This window comes from Limanda limanda, chromosome 13 (genome assembly GCF_963576545.1).
Source record: "Limanda limanda chromosome 13, fLimLim1.1, whole genome shotgun sequence".
NCBI lineage: Eukaryota > Metazoa > Chordata > Actinopteri > Pleuronectiformes > Pleuronectidae > Limanda > Limanda limanda.
Genome location: NC_083648.1, coordinates 12462929 through 12479290, shown reverse-complemented (window position 1 = coordinate 12479290; position 16362 = coordinate 12462929). Strand labels below are relative to the sequence as shown.

Genomic DNA, 16362 nt, shown 5'->3' with positions numbered 1-16362 from the left:
ATAAAGGGGCCATGTTTTACACAGAGGGGCCAATTACATGTCCAGCATCACCCATAACTCTGGATTTTGTAAGGTGCACATTTAAGTCATTACGGTTTACTGTTTGCTCTGTAGCTTTGAGCAAAGACACACATCATTGAAGATATTTAGAAAATTGTTCCTTGTTCAAGCTCATTGTGTTCTTCAAAAAAGCTTTGAAAATAAAAACTCTTAACAAATGTCCACCCACACACACATATATATTGTGTGAGAGAGATTATTTTGTTAGTATTGTCAATAAGTGACAGGATGTGCGCAATGGGCTTCTGCGCAGGATGTGCGCAATTGGCTTCTGCGCAATATGTGCTTGCGCAGTTTTTTTTTTTTTTTAAATTAAAATAGAATTGAATTTAAAAAAAATTATTTAATTTCATTTCATTTTTTTTTTTTTTTTATATATATTTGTTTTGAAATGTTATGGTTCATTTTTGTTTTTAAATGTACATATTATTAGATATTGTGCAATGAATAGGTGGTTGAAGTCCTGCCAACACGACAGCCTGCCAAACTTACCCATGAGTTCGGACCCAGCTCCTGTGTCCACTGGTGTCCTGGTTCCACCCATGGTAGCGTAGTGGCGTGGGGCTGGCTCATCCCTGCGGCCCAGGGAGCGCATTTCTCCGTGCTGGTTCAGGGGTAAATGATGCTGGTCTTCACAGGTGACTGACCTACGCAAGCCTGTAGCCGCCCTCCACCCCCCACAGGAGATTATGTGCGTATGTGCGTGTGTGTGTGTGTGTGGCCGCGGCGCTTCCCGGTTCTTCCCGGCATTACGCTGCCTGTGTGAACATGGGCGAGGAAATGAGGCGGACCGCTTTTCGCGGCGCTTCTACCTCCGGTGCGTCCCGGGGTTAGAGGATGATGGTGTGACGTTAATATATTGTTTTACATTGCATGTGTCACGTCGTGATAATTCAGTCTCTTGTGCCGCCCTCTCGGCATTTTTCACCCTAGGCAAACGCCTATGTCGCCTGTACCAGGAGCCGCCCCTACACCTGTGTATTGATTTTTGTGAAGATAGGTCAATGTGAACATGTTCTGGGGGTCTCGGGGGGCACCGTTGAGCCATTTTCCGACGCCCATTGCAAATTCCTCCAGAATACGTACATTTTCACCACTTTCTAACTTTCTGCAAATTTTGGTAAGAATTTGAGCTTGTTAAAGCCCTCAAAAAGCCAATTCATTAGCCGTAAAAATAATAATAATAATAATAATCCTTACAATTCCAATAGGGCCCCACTGTCTGTCACTGCCTGTCAGTGCTCGGGCCCTAAATAACATCATCATCATCATAATGTTGCTGTGTTTACGCTGTATTTGTTCCAGTTAAAATCTGTGTGGCACTGACATCTGTCGGTGGCGCCTCTGTGTGAACGTCAGACCTGCCCGGTGTTGTGTCACATTTGGCTTCCCCTCCAGAAACTTGTTTTTCTGGATGTGCCTGCTGCTGTTCTGCCACCACACGAGGAAATGAAGGGAGAGAAACGACGCGGAAGAGCACACGAGTACCCTGTGGTGTATTTACAGCTGCAGCTTCCTCGTAGCAGAAACACGTGTTTTCGTTTCAATCCTGTTCCACCTCTTTATTTACAGTCTATGGTTCCACCGCGACAAATAATGAGGGGAGTGCTGCTGCGTCAGGTGGGGGGGCAATTTCACAAGGGAACAGACTGCGACACAAATGTAAACAGCGAGTGTTGGAGACGCGTGTCCGTGCCCTATCTGTTTTCATGTGTATTTTATTTTTTTATTATTTATGCATTTAGAGCATACAAAAAACACCTTGACATCTTTTTTCCCCAATATTTACATGATTATTAAGAGCAAATAAAAAAGGGATCAGGTGTGAGGGGCAATTAAATGATTCAAAACAAGTGACCACGAATCATAACAAAGTCTGTTTTGGCTTCAAATAAAAAGAAGTGAAATTACGATTCCTCCGACACCACGTGAACGCGCAGCACTACCTGGTGGGCGGGGCCGCTGCTCCGTGTTGTCGTAGTGAGAGCAGGCGGCTGAGGAGGAGGAGGAGGAGTGGTAGGAGGAGGAGAAGGAGGAGGAGGAGGAGGTGCAGGCGGCCGAGGAGGAGCTGCAGGCGGCCTGAGCGGACACAAGTGGCCGTGAGGCGGGTGTGTAACGCCGTGTGAGTAGGTCCAGCCTGCGGCGGGGTAAACATGGGCAGCACCGTGATGGAGTCCAGCAAGCAGAGCGCCAAGAAGACGCAGAAGAAGCGCAGGAGTCTGCGGATCAACATGCCAGTGAGTCGGTGGAGTGTCTACTGGTTTAGCTTCTCATGAGTATCTACTGGTTTAGCTTCTCATGAGTCGGTGGAGTGTCTACTGGTTTAGCTTCTCATGAGTCGGTGGAGTATCTACTGGTTTTAGCTTCTCATCGTGACTGCGTTCAAAGTCAAAACCAGCGAAGAAGAAATGCTTGATTTGTTGTCGAACTTTTGCGGAATCACTCCTGCGACTTTTAGCCCTTGTGTGTTGCTTGTGCTCGCACATGACGCACCAGACTTGTGTGTGATTGACAGGTGTCTCTTCAGTGAATGTTTATTTCCCACAAATATTATTTCCCATAGCGATAAATGCGATGTTATTATTTCAGATTTTAGCTCCTGAGTTGCGGTTGTGGTTTTAAACTCTTCTTTATGAGCAGAGGATGACAAACACGTTTGTGTGTTGAGTGTCGCAATATTGTGTGTTGACTTTTGTTATATTGTCACCGATTCAAATTGCATTGTAAATAATTATTGATATAGTGTTATCACCCTGCCCAAATTAATTTTCCTTTGTGGACACTTATCTTCTTTAAACATGACCAATATGTCTGACATTAACTCTTGAATGTGACGTCATTGTAGTGTTGTCGATTGTCAATGTTGTTGACCTCTTTAGACAATTTTTCAATAAAGATGTCAGGAAACACATAAGCCTTGTAGTGAGGTCCTGATAGCGCTGGGCCATCAGAAATATACATTATTGCATTATCATTTTCATCAGTAGCAATATAACAAAAGTCTCTATATAGCAATATAATGCTTATTATACGAGAAAAGTGAGGAGGTATAACACATAACTGATCCACCTCAGATTTTTAAAATATTTTTCTGTTTATCAAGTGTTTGTGATTTAAACTTATAAAGAAATAACAGTGTGACATTTATCGTGATAAGAGATGATAAACATGTTTTTGTCATATCGCCCTAGGTCTGTTTAGTCTGTGTAGAAAACCTGTTCAGTCAAAAACCAACAGATACTCATTATTGGATTTGAGCAGCTGGAAAAAAATGTTTCTGCCATGAAATTGTTGCACATCAACTAATCAATAAGAAAACTAATCACTGCAGCTTTAGTATAATAATAAATATGTTGAGTCATAAATATATATATCGACGCATTGTAAGGAAAAAGCAAGTAACACGACCTAAAGGAAACATTTCAGAAGGGCCGACCTCGTCCAAACCAATGAGTCATGATTCATCACGGCCACTATACTTAGGATCTTGGTTTATTTGACTTCGTTTCAGTCGTCAGGTCTGATTTACAATGGACTCTATTCATCAATGTGGTACATTTGTGCCTGGGATTGTGTTTGTCTTTGCTTCACTAGCCTCCGAGCCTCGTGAACTGAATGGTATTACTGCACAGAAGAAGTTCTATTGAACCTCCTGTGTTTCAAGGTTTAAACATCTCATGGATCCTGTGAGAACAGTTTGGTGGCAGCTATAGTAGCATGAAAACAACAATGTTATATGTTGTATAGAAAAGCTTTTCGTCACAATGCAAGAGGCTTTCTCGGCTATATTCATGCTCCCCCTACAGGCCAGATGCATACTTCGCTGTCGTAAATACGATTTGTGGTCCGAGGCTCTCCCACCACACAGCTGTACCGTGTGCATTTGTTGACAGGCCGACAATTGAAAAGTTAGACATTTAACACAAATATGATGGGTTAGTTTTATTTGTTTTAATACAAAGATGGAGATGAAAACTAACATAATAATGCCCTGCATCCTTGGCCTCTTTTAGCTCTCGCCAATGAGTGAATATGCTCCGATATCACTCTTGAAATCACACTGAGAATGGCTAGCTAGTTGTCTCTTAAAGCTAGCTGCTAGCTTCAGCTCTGGTTGTTAGTGTGTGATGTCTGCCGTAAAGCATTATTTAGAAGCTGTTGTTTTATGGTATAAAAACGACTAAGTGTTGCTAGCTGCACGTGTTTAAAGTGGACTGCAGACACATAACCCTGGTATGGGGAAGGCGTGGTTTGCATTGTCTTGCAAAGGTTCCTGCTGTGGTGAAACATGTGTGTCTGCAGGCAGCACGAGAAGCACGAAAGTAAAACAATTATCACTTTCCCTCGCAGTGATTAAAAAGAGCTCTATTGTCAGTTTGGTCTTCAAACCAGATGAGACAGCGTGTGGTGGCTAAACTGGCGTTCATGTTACCTGTTCTGACTTGTCGTTTTGTTTCTCTGCTCTATTTCCTGGAAGTGAGCTTCATCCTTGACACCCAGCTCTCTTTTCTTTTTTCTATGTGCAGGACTTTGGTGCATTTACTTCACCACAAGTGGAGACGAGCCGCTCGACAAAAAGTGGCGCTCAGACGGTACAGAAATGATTTCCATGTCATTTGTTTTTGTGTCATTTACTTTCACTTACTTTCCAATTGTTTCTGTTCCTCAAACTGTCCTTCTCCCCACACATGATTTACCTTGCCTGTTTATCTTTGAGCATATTTAGACTTGGATTTAGGAAAGCAAAATACTACCCGAGGCCATCAGCTGCCAGCCCTCACTGGCTCACAGTAACATTACGCCCACTAGGTCCAGACACAGTGAGATCACATGCAGGAATACAGGAAATTGATTTTTCTAAAAGAAAGCAGCCTCTTCTCTATCTCTACTGTAATTTATATGAATAGGAATAATCTTTCGCCTTCTACTGTGCGTCAGCCAGACTACATATTCTAATGAGACCTCAGTGGTATTTGTGCGATCATGGTAAAAATCAGAATTCTGACTTTTGCTGATTGACATCCAGTCAAAGTTCTTCTTGTTGCTTCACTTGCCTTAACAAGCTCTTGCACAATGTCAGAGTTGTTGGCAAACAGAGGAGATGGGTGTGTGCTCGCACTCCCAACCGATCTGTCAAAGGATTGGTTTAAAAATGTGCGTGTGGAGGAGGGCCCGCCCTTAAACAAATACCGTCCTGAGCAATGTCAGGATTTCACACCGTGATAAATCTTGAAAGCGACCGCAACCTAATTCTCAGCTAATAGAAGATATCATGGTATTTTATGATGTAATAAGGTGGAACAGCGCTACGTACATAAAACCAACAGAGTGACTGTCAGGTGTTCCCAAACCCATCAGCTTCTGCCCCATAAAATAATAAATAAGATTTAATCACTGACATGCACGTGTCTCAGTGTTCCCTGTGGTGCTGTTGATCTTTCAGCACTTTAAGGGTTATGTGGGGACAAACAAGATCAGATGGATGCATTTTATCTTTTGTATCTAATATGGCTAAGATACGCTGTTTCTATAATTGCTTTTAAATTAAATGTTAATTATTTAATTCATCTTTGACCACTGCTGCTCTGCTTTGGCATCCATGGTATTGTTTCTCTGCAAAAAATATGCTGCACACAGTTTTTGGTCACAACAAGGTTTCGGTTGGTCCGGTTATCCCGCCCCCCCGGCCTCTGACGTAGACGGCTCTTTGTACAAAACAGTCAAAGACTTGGTGCCGGCCTGGGACCAGGTTTTCTGACAGAGAGCCAGTTTTTTGGCTGGTGAAACACAAAGAACTTGTTCGAAGTATAGGCACTGGGTCCGAGTTTAGCCCTTTATTTTATAATGAAATGTATTGTTTAATACCAGTTTCAGAAAGGAAAACTGAATGATTAAAAGGGAAACTGACCCACAACAATGCTCCCATTTTCAGTTTGATGTGTTGCATTGACTAGTTTATGAATTTATTTCCCTGTCTAGAGGTACAATATGTTATTTTTGCAGTTGCAGCTGATGCGTTTAGTTTTTACTGTATACAGACTTTTACCTGCCGACACTGTTACCGAAACACTCGTGTAACATTTTACTGTTTGTGGTAAATATGGCCCCTGAGCTACAGATCAGTGTCAATGCTTCACTGTATCATAGTGCACAAATAGTTAATAGATCTGTTGATGGTGTATCCGAGCAGGCCGCGGTGGGAGGAGGCTCTCGCTGTCTCCAGCTCGATTGTCTGACTTTTTTCTTTTTTTCTCTCTCTCGATATCTGCACAGCGACTAGAGAAGGATTTCTTTGCCTGTTTACACGATGCAGACCTCGAAAAGACAGAGTTATAAACACAGACAGTCATAATGAAAAACAATGTCACGGATTGTGTGTTAAGTACACTGATAAAAACATGTGCTGAAGGTGATGTTGTTCACCGTGGTGGCCCTTGAATGCACCAGACAAACAGGGCAGGATATCCTTTGTACAGGGAAAAACCCTCGATTTGTGTTGAAAGAATCATTTCAACTCACAATATTGGAGCTGAGTTCAGCATAAATTGTTAAAATTTAGGTTTTTTCTTTTTCTTTTTGTCAAACAGAAAATGAGATGTAAACCCACTGACAGATCATCACACTTTTTAGCTGCACTATCACAGATCTTAATGAAACTCAGCGGAATTTGGTCACATGAGAAACACGTGGAACCGAACCTTCTTATCTCTCGGTTCACAAACAAAAGGGAGATATGGGCCAATGGAGGTTGAACCTTCTGGGTAGACTCTGGGATTTTGTTGGGTCATATTCCTTTAATGTAGGTCACAGGAGGTTATCTTATGGTTTTAAAGCTCTTTAAGATCATTAAGATTTATAAAAATCTGCAGCGGTGCAGCACAAAAGTGTCATTTGATTTGATTTGACCCAGGTGAAGAAAGAAAGACAGCTAACCAATATTGTTGTTTTTTCAGTAACTTTTATCTCCTTTGCTTGTTTAGAAACGTCAACAAACGTATTGAAAGGTCATGAACAAACCTCATCAGACTTTGCACCCAGTCCTCTTATTGTCATGTGTGTAAAAATGTGGCTGACTATGCAAATCATAGAAAAAGGAGAAGTGACCAGACAGCAGCTCTGTCCAGGAAAAGAGAAATCGGTTGCTTTCATTTCATAATACATCTCTTTACAGTTGCTCATTCAGTGAGGCCTTTTTTTTTGGAATCATTCTGTGCGGAGTTTTTCACATTTTAAATCTGTTTGCCTAACTCTGCCTCCTCACTCGTTCCCTCAGGCAGAGCGTCTCATCCGCTCAGCGAGCCCCAACTCAGGAGTGTCTGCCAGGAGCCCGGCCGGCTCCCCGCTGCCACCATGCCCTCAGTCTGCTCCAGTGCAGTTGAAGATGGGCTCCGGTTCGCCCAAAACCATCTTCCCTTACCCCTCCCACCAGAGCTCCTCACCCAAGTCCCCCCGCCGCTTAAGCTTCAGTGGTATCTTCCGCTCGTCATCCGGCTCGACCCCTTCGAGCATCAAGATCTTCTCTAGAACCAGAAGAGGTGAGTCCAAGATCTCTCGTAGCATTGTCTGCCCAATCATGATGAACTCTCATGAAGCAGAAACAGAGAGAAACTCCTGTAACAGCAATTAAGGAATTGTCTTAAATGGTTTTATGTGAAAAATCTTTGTTATAAGTCGGATAAAGTCTGATGTTATCTTCTACTGAGAAGAGCAGATGTTGGACCCTAACCCTCTCAATGGAGAAGTTTGCAAACGCTGCTGGTTCCATTCTATTTTGAAAACGTTGGGGCTGCATTTTAGATTTCTGCAGCTGAATTTGACGCCATGTTCCGCCTCCTGCGAGCTCTACCCAGGTGCCCCTTGCATGAATGTTCCCGATTCTGTTGTTGTGGAGACGTCAGACATGGACCTGATCTCCTGCTGAGTTGGTTATGTCAACAGGAACCTATATAACACCTGACTGAGATAAGATGATTGGCTGCGTTTGACAGAGCTGACTTGATAGAACAGCAATTTTACAGTTAATCCCAGGGATCATTGCAAACCCTTTGCTTTGTTTTGTTGTCTCCTACAAGCCTACAGGGTTAAGATCCACGTCAGGAAGATGGACGAGCACTTGCGTGCCAACAGATGTTTTTTCATCGCTCAATTCCTCGCATGCAGCACTGCATTGCAGAGCCGGTTTGTTAGATTAGTAAGATACAGGCGTCCCTCAGATGAGCATACAGCCATACTGCATATCTCCATTAAAACCCGATGGCAAAATAATGGTAAGAATGTCGTGTTTCAGGAAGTGCAAATGAGACAGACCAGGCAGAAAAAGGGTCCTTGTTTTATGAGGAACAGACCAATCAGGCGCATTTTCAGCTCTCTGTATTTTCGGGTGGCTGATCATTACACAACAAAACCCAGCCTGTTCCACATGGCAACAGCCCCGTTCACAGCAGAGTCCGTCCTCCACCAGGATGAGTCATATGTTTTTTGGCCTCGCACTCATTCTTCACTGTTTCCTCGTAGAGCGTCGGTTTGGCAGTATTTGGTGGAATGGCTCTCTGAGGGCCAGACCTCAAGCGTCAGCACGCTCGTTTGCTCTGGAGATTGTTATTGATGGAAACCAAAGTAAAACACACCGACGCAAACCCCAATGTGTGTGTACGGCCTTCTGGGGCCGGCTGCTCAGGATTACCAGCGACTGATGTGGTTTGGGACCTGAAGTCCTCTCCCGCGGTTCAATAACTAATTATGTCGTTTGAAGCGAATGGTGGCCAATGATTACAGCAACAATCTATAAATGAATATCACACAGAAACCAAGAACAACCCCTTCTATTTTTATTAGTGGGGTGTTTTTGTAGAGCCCAGTTTCACCACAAGGGTGTGCTCAAGGCATATTCTAGACTTTGAAGTGGGTTGCAACATTTTTACCAACTATATTTTTCAGTTTTTCAATGTAAGCAGGGGAGTTTTACTTCGAATTAGCTGTGTTCAATCCTGAGTTTTGTAGCTTTTGCATATTATTCATTGGATAGCTGATTTTCACTTCGGTGCCTGTACAACAACAACAATAGTAATATTAACAATTGTTAATATTCTTACTATAATAATAATACCCTTTAATTCTATATTTCTTACCTTTTTAAAACACAGCTACAAGGTGCCTTAAAAGTTTAAAATGAAAACTTTAATGCAGAGATCACCTTGAGAAAAATTTAAAAAAAGATAAATTAAAACATTTTAAAATTACTGAAATATATGGTAAGATCATAACTAGGAGAAAGCACACTTATAAAAAGTGTCTTTAAGAGAGATTTAAAAGAGGATAAGGAGTTTTACAGATGGATCTCCTCAGGGAAAGAGCCCTGACAGAAAAGGTCTGGTCACCTTTGTCTCTATATTTGCTACGTATACATATGATCAGAATACCGTCCAGCTGTTCTAAATGTGTATTTTCCCATCGCCTGGACATTGTCAGTCTATCTCCGCTGAAGGCAACTGTAGCGCTCTCATATCCTTATCTGGAAGTGACCGGACTCTCAGGAGCTCCTCACACAACCGTGCAAGTTTTTCCCCCTTCTCCCCCCCTCTCTCTCCCCGTTGCTACCGTGTTCTGTATGTTGTCAGTAAATAAAGGAACTCTGCAGTTTTGTCTTTTCCAAATTCACAAAACACAGGCCATACAAGGCCCGGGTGATTTTTTTTTTTCTCTTCTAAGCTGCGGCGGAGCTTAACAAAAAGCACCTCGGAGCCGTGGCTGTGTTTTTGTAACCCTAAACAGTATCTGAAATCCTCTTGGATCTGAAACCTAGCAACCCCCAATGCAAATGGGAGCGATTTCTTCACTGATATCCCAACTCCCCTCACTCGTCCTGGGCCATTGACCCACTGAGCAGACGGGAACACTTGCATAACATGTTAATTGAGATCTGTGCTGGACACGCTGCAGCTAATGTGAGCAGCAAGTACAGAGCGGGCCATCTGTTGAGGGCAGGGGAGGCGAGCCGTATTGAATGGAAGCCCTCTGATCAGCTGACAGAATATGGGATGTCCCCTCGCTGTCATCTGATGGGGGGGGCCGGCCTCTGCGGTCTTAAAGGTCAGGCCCCCAAAAGAAACGGACAGCTGACTGTACAGATGACGGAGCTGCAGGATCACCTGACCCCGGCTACTGAAACCCTCACCAATTTATTTCCAATCCATAATAATGGCTGAGCTGCATATTTAAGAAGATTTGAAAGGGGAGGAGGAGTTTTTTTTATTTCAGAGGAAACTTTAAATGTGTGTTACATTGTGTGAAGACGCAGTGAGACGGATGTGCTTGTGCTGAGTCTACTCTAGGGGTTGGGGGGGTGGGCAGTGGAAGACGTGGGGGCGGGGAGACGTGCAGCCCCGGCCAATCGCTGGCGTAACCTTCACAGACTGGCCTCCTTTTACAGGCTGCTGACACGGGTGCTATATTAGAGAGATGCCACCCACAGCTGCACCTGACAGTCTAAAGCACTGACACCGCTGAGCGAGAGAGGGTGGGGGGGGGAGAAACGCTGTGCTCTGCCCCAGTTGTTGCTTGGATCACTCGCGAGCGGGACACATCTCTCTGCCGAGGCTGTGTGGAATCCACCGCTTTCATTCGCTCTCTCCGAGTCTTTTTCCTTAGAATACAGTTCACGGCTTCCTGCTGCCTCTGCGCTCTCTCGCCCGGCAGGAGTTTTTTTTTTTCTTGAACATGCAAGCTTCGTATTCTGTGCGTACCCCAAACTGCTGACTCAAAGAAAAAAGGAGAGGTTTATGGAATAGCCAAAGTAATGCTCTCCTCCTGCAGGTTTGTGTGAAATTAAAGAGGACCATCACATGCCAGCGTCTGACTTTCTTTAAGGACCAAACAGCCAAAGACAAATCACTCTCTCATTCTTGTGACTCTTCTTCAAAGCCATCAGGTTTTGGATTTCCTGCACACCTTTGAAAGCTTCTCCACTTGGAAACGGAGTGACTCTCCCTTCGAGCCGTCTCTGCGCCTCCTTCTCGTGATGGTCAGATTCAGCTTTGAGCGCACAACCCCCTGTGTTCCATGAAGAGGTTTGGCAGCCTGAGGAGGAGCAAGAAGCGCAAGGAGCAAGATGGGTTAGGAGGGAGGAATCAGTCCGAGGCGTCTTGTCTGTCTGGTAACCTGCTGTGCTTTTCGCCTTTATCATGACAGCTTGCTTCATTCATCAGCCGTTAATCTCAGGTTCAGATCTTTTAACAGTTTTTCCTTTGCAGTCTGATAGTGCAGCTTATTCAGGACGTTATCTTTAAAAGGATTCAAAATAAGGTGTTAGAAACTCCTCCATCACAAACAAAGAGATGGCATCTATGTTTTATTTGGTATCAGTCTAATGTATGTGCTGAATGTTTGTTGTAGCCTCGGCTGCTCCATATAGTTCGGGGTGTTGGTTACGTGGCCGGTGTCTGGTTTAACGTGACAGGCGTCAGGCAGCCGGCCAGGTCGTAAAAACTGTGCATGACAGGTTTGCCATCACTTTGCTAAATTAATAAACACAGATGCATTCAAATCACTGCACATCTATCGAGCAACGTGCTTCATGCGTTGCACTTGAAAAGTATTGCAGGGATTTAAAAGCTGCAGCTGCAAAGGGAAGATATAAACTAAAGTCTTGTCGCATAATGCAGTGAATGAATATGTCATTTTGTTTATGTAGTAATACTGTCATCGCGTAGGGAGTCGTTTATAACCACAAGATGTGAGTTCAGTGTCATTATTCTGTCCCATATCCAAAGGGAGACTGTTCAGAATAGCTGCTCCATTTAAATAATAATAAAAAACACTTTATTAAAATAGACAGGAAGCGTTACAGCCCGACCAGTAACGCCTTGATTATTGCGAAGGTGTTTTCTCTGGTCTTCTTTAGAAAACCCTGAAACGTTAGCAGTCTGTACAAAATTATGCAGCTCAGCTTTTCAGCAATAAGATATATGATTACATCACCCTTGTTTTATCGTTTCTGATTTCCTCCCTGTTTATGTAGTTCCTTGTGTATTTTAACCATTTGTTTCCTGTTGTGTAGCACTTTGTGTTGTGTCAAGTTCTTAATACTATTATTGTTATTATGAACAGTGACAGAAAACACAGATTCAATCGAAAAGTCCCGACCACCATGCAGACGAACTGGTTATTTTAAAGTGTTGGCTCGTAATGCTTGATGGGAGAAGCACTGGGAAACGGTGTGAGGCGTTCAAGTGGCACTTTATCACAGTCTTCACAGCTCCTGATTTAGAGCCTCTCTGACCTCGGTGGAGGAGATGAGAAGAGCAGGGTCCTGTCACAGTGATGTGCGTCTATATGTGGCTGTGTAAGATGTATGGTTAATTGTAATAGCAGTATACGGTGTGGTGACACCTCTGCTTAAATCATTAGTCTTTTGATCCAGAGCCTCCATATACCATGAGGGTTGCAGCCATGTTGCTTATAGTGCTCCCCACACCCTTTTGCTGATATTAGAGGCAACAAGTCCCCGGTTTGACTCCCGAACCATTTACTGCCTGTCACTGCTCTGCTCTCCTTTCCTGCATTTTCCAGTCTGTTTTCACTGTCCCTACAAAAACAGGCACAAAACACCCCAAAAGAAGATGTAACAAAAGAAGTTGACATTCAGATGTGGAATTTCAGCCAATTAGAGGACATATGTGTGTTTCTTAGCAACACTTCATGTCACTTTGAATTGCGACTGCTCGTTTAAATGTTTTGCCGCAGCCCAGTTTGCACACGTATGTGATTTTGTGAAGGTGAGGTGCTAAACCGTCACATCAGTTTTTACTGGGAGCCTGTATTATGGTGCCCCTAGCACATTAGTCTAAAAAAAACCTTGGTACTTCCGCCATTGATTACCACGAAACTTGGTGGAAGGATGTGGATTAAGGAAGAAACTGTTCAATTTGGGTGCGGATCCAAATCAGGAAGCCGATCAAGCATTTACATATTTTATTCAACATTGTGAGAATTTTTTTTACATTTTCCTCAATTTCTCAGAGAATATTTTATGAATCTCAATGAAAATGAATCAGGTGTTTTTAAGGGACTGATATTTATGTAAGTTTGTGCAATTTGGTGCTGATCCAAAATAAAATATCTGGAGCCAGTGAATTTCAGCATTCAGAAGGGGGCTGTTTGGCCTTGCAGGAGATGTCTGAGTTCTCTGAGCTCTCTCTGTGTCATTCTAGGTGCTACTCAGGGTCACTGACTGGTTTCTATATCACAAACTTCTTCATTATCTACACACAAGTTCGAACCAGTGCATAACATATCTTGTGTTACTTCCCAGGGGTGACACTTTCCTCTCTACTGCTCTGGCTCTGACACTTGAGTCATTGCATGTATGGAATCTGCAGCTATATCTTTACTGTGAAAGGTTATATCAGGTCCTGTAAAGGTTGTTTTTTTTATATAATGCATGTAAATTTGGATGCACTGCTTAAAGCAAGACATCCATTTCCTGTTTCCTCTGTGGTGTCTAAAGCTGCCCCCTATCAACCAGGCTCAGGAGAGGGCTCTCAGTGCCGCTGTTATCTCCTCCTGTGGAATGTGCCACAACAGCGTGGCTAAAATAAGAAGACTACACGGCGGAAGCAGGGCGCGCCAAAGAGGGACGGTGCACGCCAACTAAATGTCAAGAGATAATATGGAGTGCACTTGGACAGGCGAAGCAAAATAGTCTCACAACACACAGGGCTTAATTTTAACAAAACTTATGTTAAGAAAGCAGTAAAGGTTTATCTCTAGGCATGAGGTGATGTTACTGCACTTACTGAGTCATGATCTCAGTTTGGTACATGTGACTGAGGCAAGTGGGACGATTCACTGATACTGTTTTCATTCAGGAGTCCTCATGTGACATTTAAATACTCTTGGCTTTACCGTGTTGAACTTTTAAACGCGACAAAAGTTAAGTCTCATGGTGGAGGATTTGTAATGTGAACCGTTTGCTCCACATCACCCATGTCCCTCGTTGGCCGCAGCCTTAGAAATATGTCAGCCAGGTGGAGCAAGGGGCAGCACGAGTGTCACATGTCATCATGCGTAAGAGACATCTGATGTGAAAGAGTATGTACGTATGTGGGGGGGGCGTTTATGTTCCATGTGATGGACACCTCCCTACGCACAATGTCCCAGTGCAAGCTGCGTCACAGACAGCTGACTGCTGCGATGATGCTCACATGGTAATCGGACTGTTCATTGTGGAGGGAAAAGACAAACTGCTTGATGAATTGTTTTGTCTGTTCCCAAATTTTAGAGAATATTCCATAGATCCTTCCTTAAAGCATTCAGAGGGATGCAGATGTAAACAGCCGTCGCTTCATTGCAACGTTTTTTAAAGAATTTGCCAAGGGGATAATTATAGCCTTGAGTTATCAATTAAATATGATCACTTATTTAATCAGTGGATTTAAAAACAAAAATAGGGAAACGTCTGATGAATCTCTTTGCTATCGTCTCATCTTGTGATTTGTTTCAAGGGTTTTTCAAATTTCTGTTCCTTCATCATCCATATTTTATTTTCAGAACACGCAGCCAATTTGTCGGGCTAAAAATTTAATGAGGTCCCTCCCGCGGCGAGGTAACAGGAGCTGTCACCGGTCGCTCTTTGCCTCCTGATCCCACACAGGAATAAACCCACCTCCTCCTGAACGGCTGCAGGATCATGTAGCACAAAGTGTTTAGGAAGAGACGTGGAATTAAAAAGTGGATTAACAAAAATGAAAGGCTCTGCACACCCACATGGTTTGTTCACTTCTGGCTCATTAGACTTCAGCTCAGGATGAGGTTGGGGGAATCTGTGCGGTAATTAAATTCCTACACAGAGTCGTCAGGTAACAGGCAAAATAGGTGAAAAAGACTGAATCATGGATGTTAAGGACCATTAGTAATGCAAAAAAAATTAGGCTGATTTTTCTGAAACTCCCCCTAGAAGGACTTTGCCATTTACTTGAATCTAATATTAATTGATAATATGTAGACTTCATTACATTTTATCTAGATTTTAATTTGAGCCTGACCTAGACATGGTTTGGTCGATATAAAATCAGCCAGTACCCGTATAATATTTGCATTTTTTAAATTTATACTTGTGAAAACTTGTTGGTTAATCTATTAATAATTACCTATATGGTTGAACTGTAAAATATCAGGATTTATTAAATTTCTTTGTCTTAAGGGTTTGCTGTGGCTCAGGAGGTAGAACTGGTCGTCCTCTCACCAATGGGTTGGTAGTTCGATCCCAATCTCCCTAACTCCATAAACTTATTACAAACCTGACGACTGCACGTCAGGTTTGTAATCACCACGAAAGTTTGTAATCTGTGTGCGATTGATGTCTGATAGAGAAAGTAGATGCACATAGATGCACTCTATCAAAGTACTTTGAGTGGTCATCGACAATAGAAAAGCGCTATACTAACACAGACCACTTATCATAACATCATGTCAGGAGTCATTGTCAATATATCGGACAATATGTCTGTATGAGAAGTATTTTTGATTCCTTATATCGGCATCAGCCCCGACAGCCTACATCATCTGCTCTGCTATTAAATACCAGTCTGTAATTACTTCGACAGCACAATCCAGCCTGTGTATAACTTGTTCACGTGGAGATTTGCAATAGAGATAAAGTTGTGATGCCTTTCAAACACACTGGGTAGAAAGTAATAACTTTCTCACACTTATGACAAAAATCATAATGTTTAGTTTTTGAGCAGTAACCAAGTGTATCCAGTATGTTTTTCTTTTTGTAAACTTAAACATAATGCCTTTAATGCGTCTCTCATGTATATCTACATCTTACATTTGCTTATTTAACTCAGTTTTCTGGCTGCATTTGGTAATGGAGGTTAACAGACTGCATCACTGTCTGTCAGCAGCCGGGGTTTATCTCTGGTATCTGTGTTGTTTCTCAGCACACACGACCGTCAGGCCCCGATGGATCAGATATGCATTCCTTCTCTGTTAGAGCATGTGACAGCACTGATGCTATCTGCAGCAGCCACAACTTCAGCACCTCAGCCTCGCCAGCTACACCTCAACAAGGTCGATCCGCTGCCGTTTAAATGTCATTTTTTACGGTTCTCAGCGTCGAATTGTTTTTTTGTTTCCACCACCACAATATCAACAGTGATCACCAAATGATTTATATTTTTCTTAAATTGGTAAAAATTGTCGCTGTCTATTAGGGGTGGGAATTGGCAAAAATGTGACGATTCAATACTATTGGGATATTTGGGCCACGATTCAATAGTATTGCGATTCTGTGATATATTG

The 16362-nt window shown here is 42.9% G+C and overlaps 1 protein-coding gene across 2 annotated transcripts in view; it reads left to right on the top strand.

The window, feature by feature from the left end:
• The first annotated feature begins 2096 nt into the window (after nt 1–2096).
• The window catches only part of LOC133017683 (5'-AMP-activated protein kinase subunit gamma-1-like), a 28231-nt gene continuing 13965 nt past the window's right edge, over nt 2097–16362 (top strand). Inside the window, exons 1-3 of one of the 2 annotated variants that reach the window (XM_061083830.1) lie at nt 2097–2297; nt 4587–4652; nt 7334–7595. In XM_061083830.1, the coding sequence (XP_060939813.1) occupies nt 2214–2297; nt 4587–4652; nt 7334–7595 (412 nt within the window). In that variant the 5' untranslated portion in view covers nt 2097–2213. Of the gene's footprint in view, nt 2298–4586; nt 4653–7333; nt 7596–11103; nt 11213–16362 lie in introns of those variants that run through there. The other variant, XM_061083832.1, reaches the window with a different exon arrangement.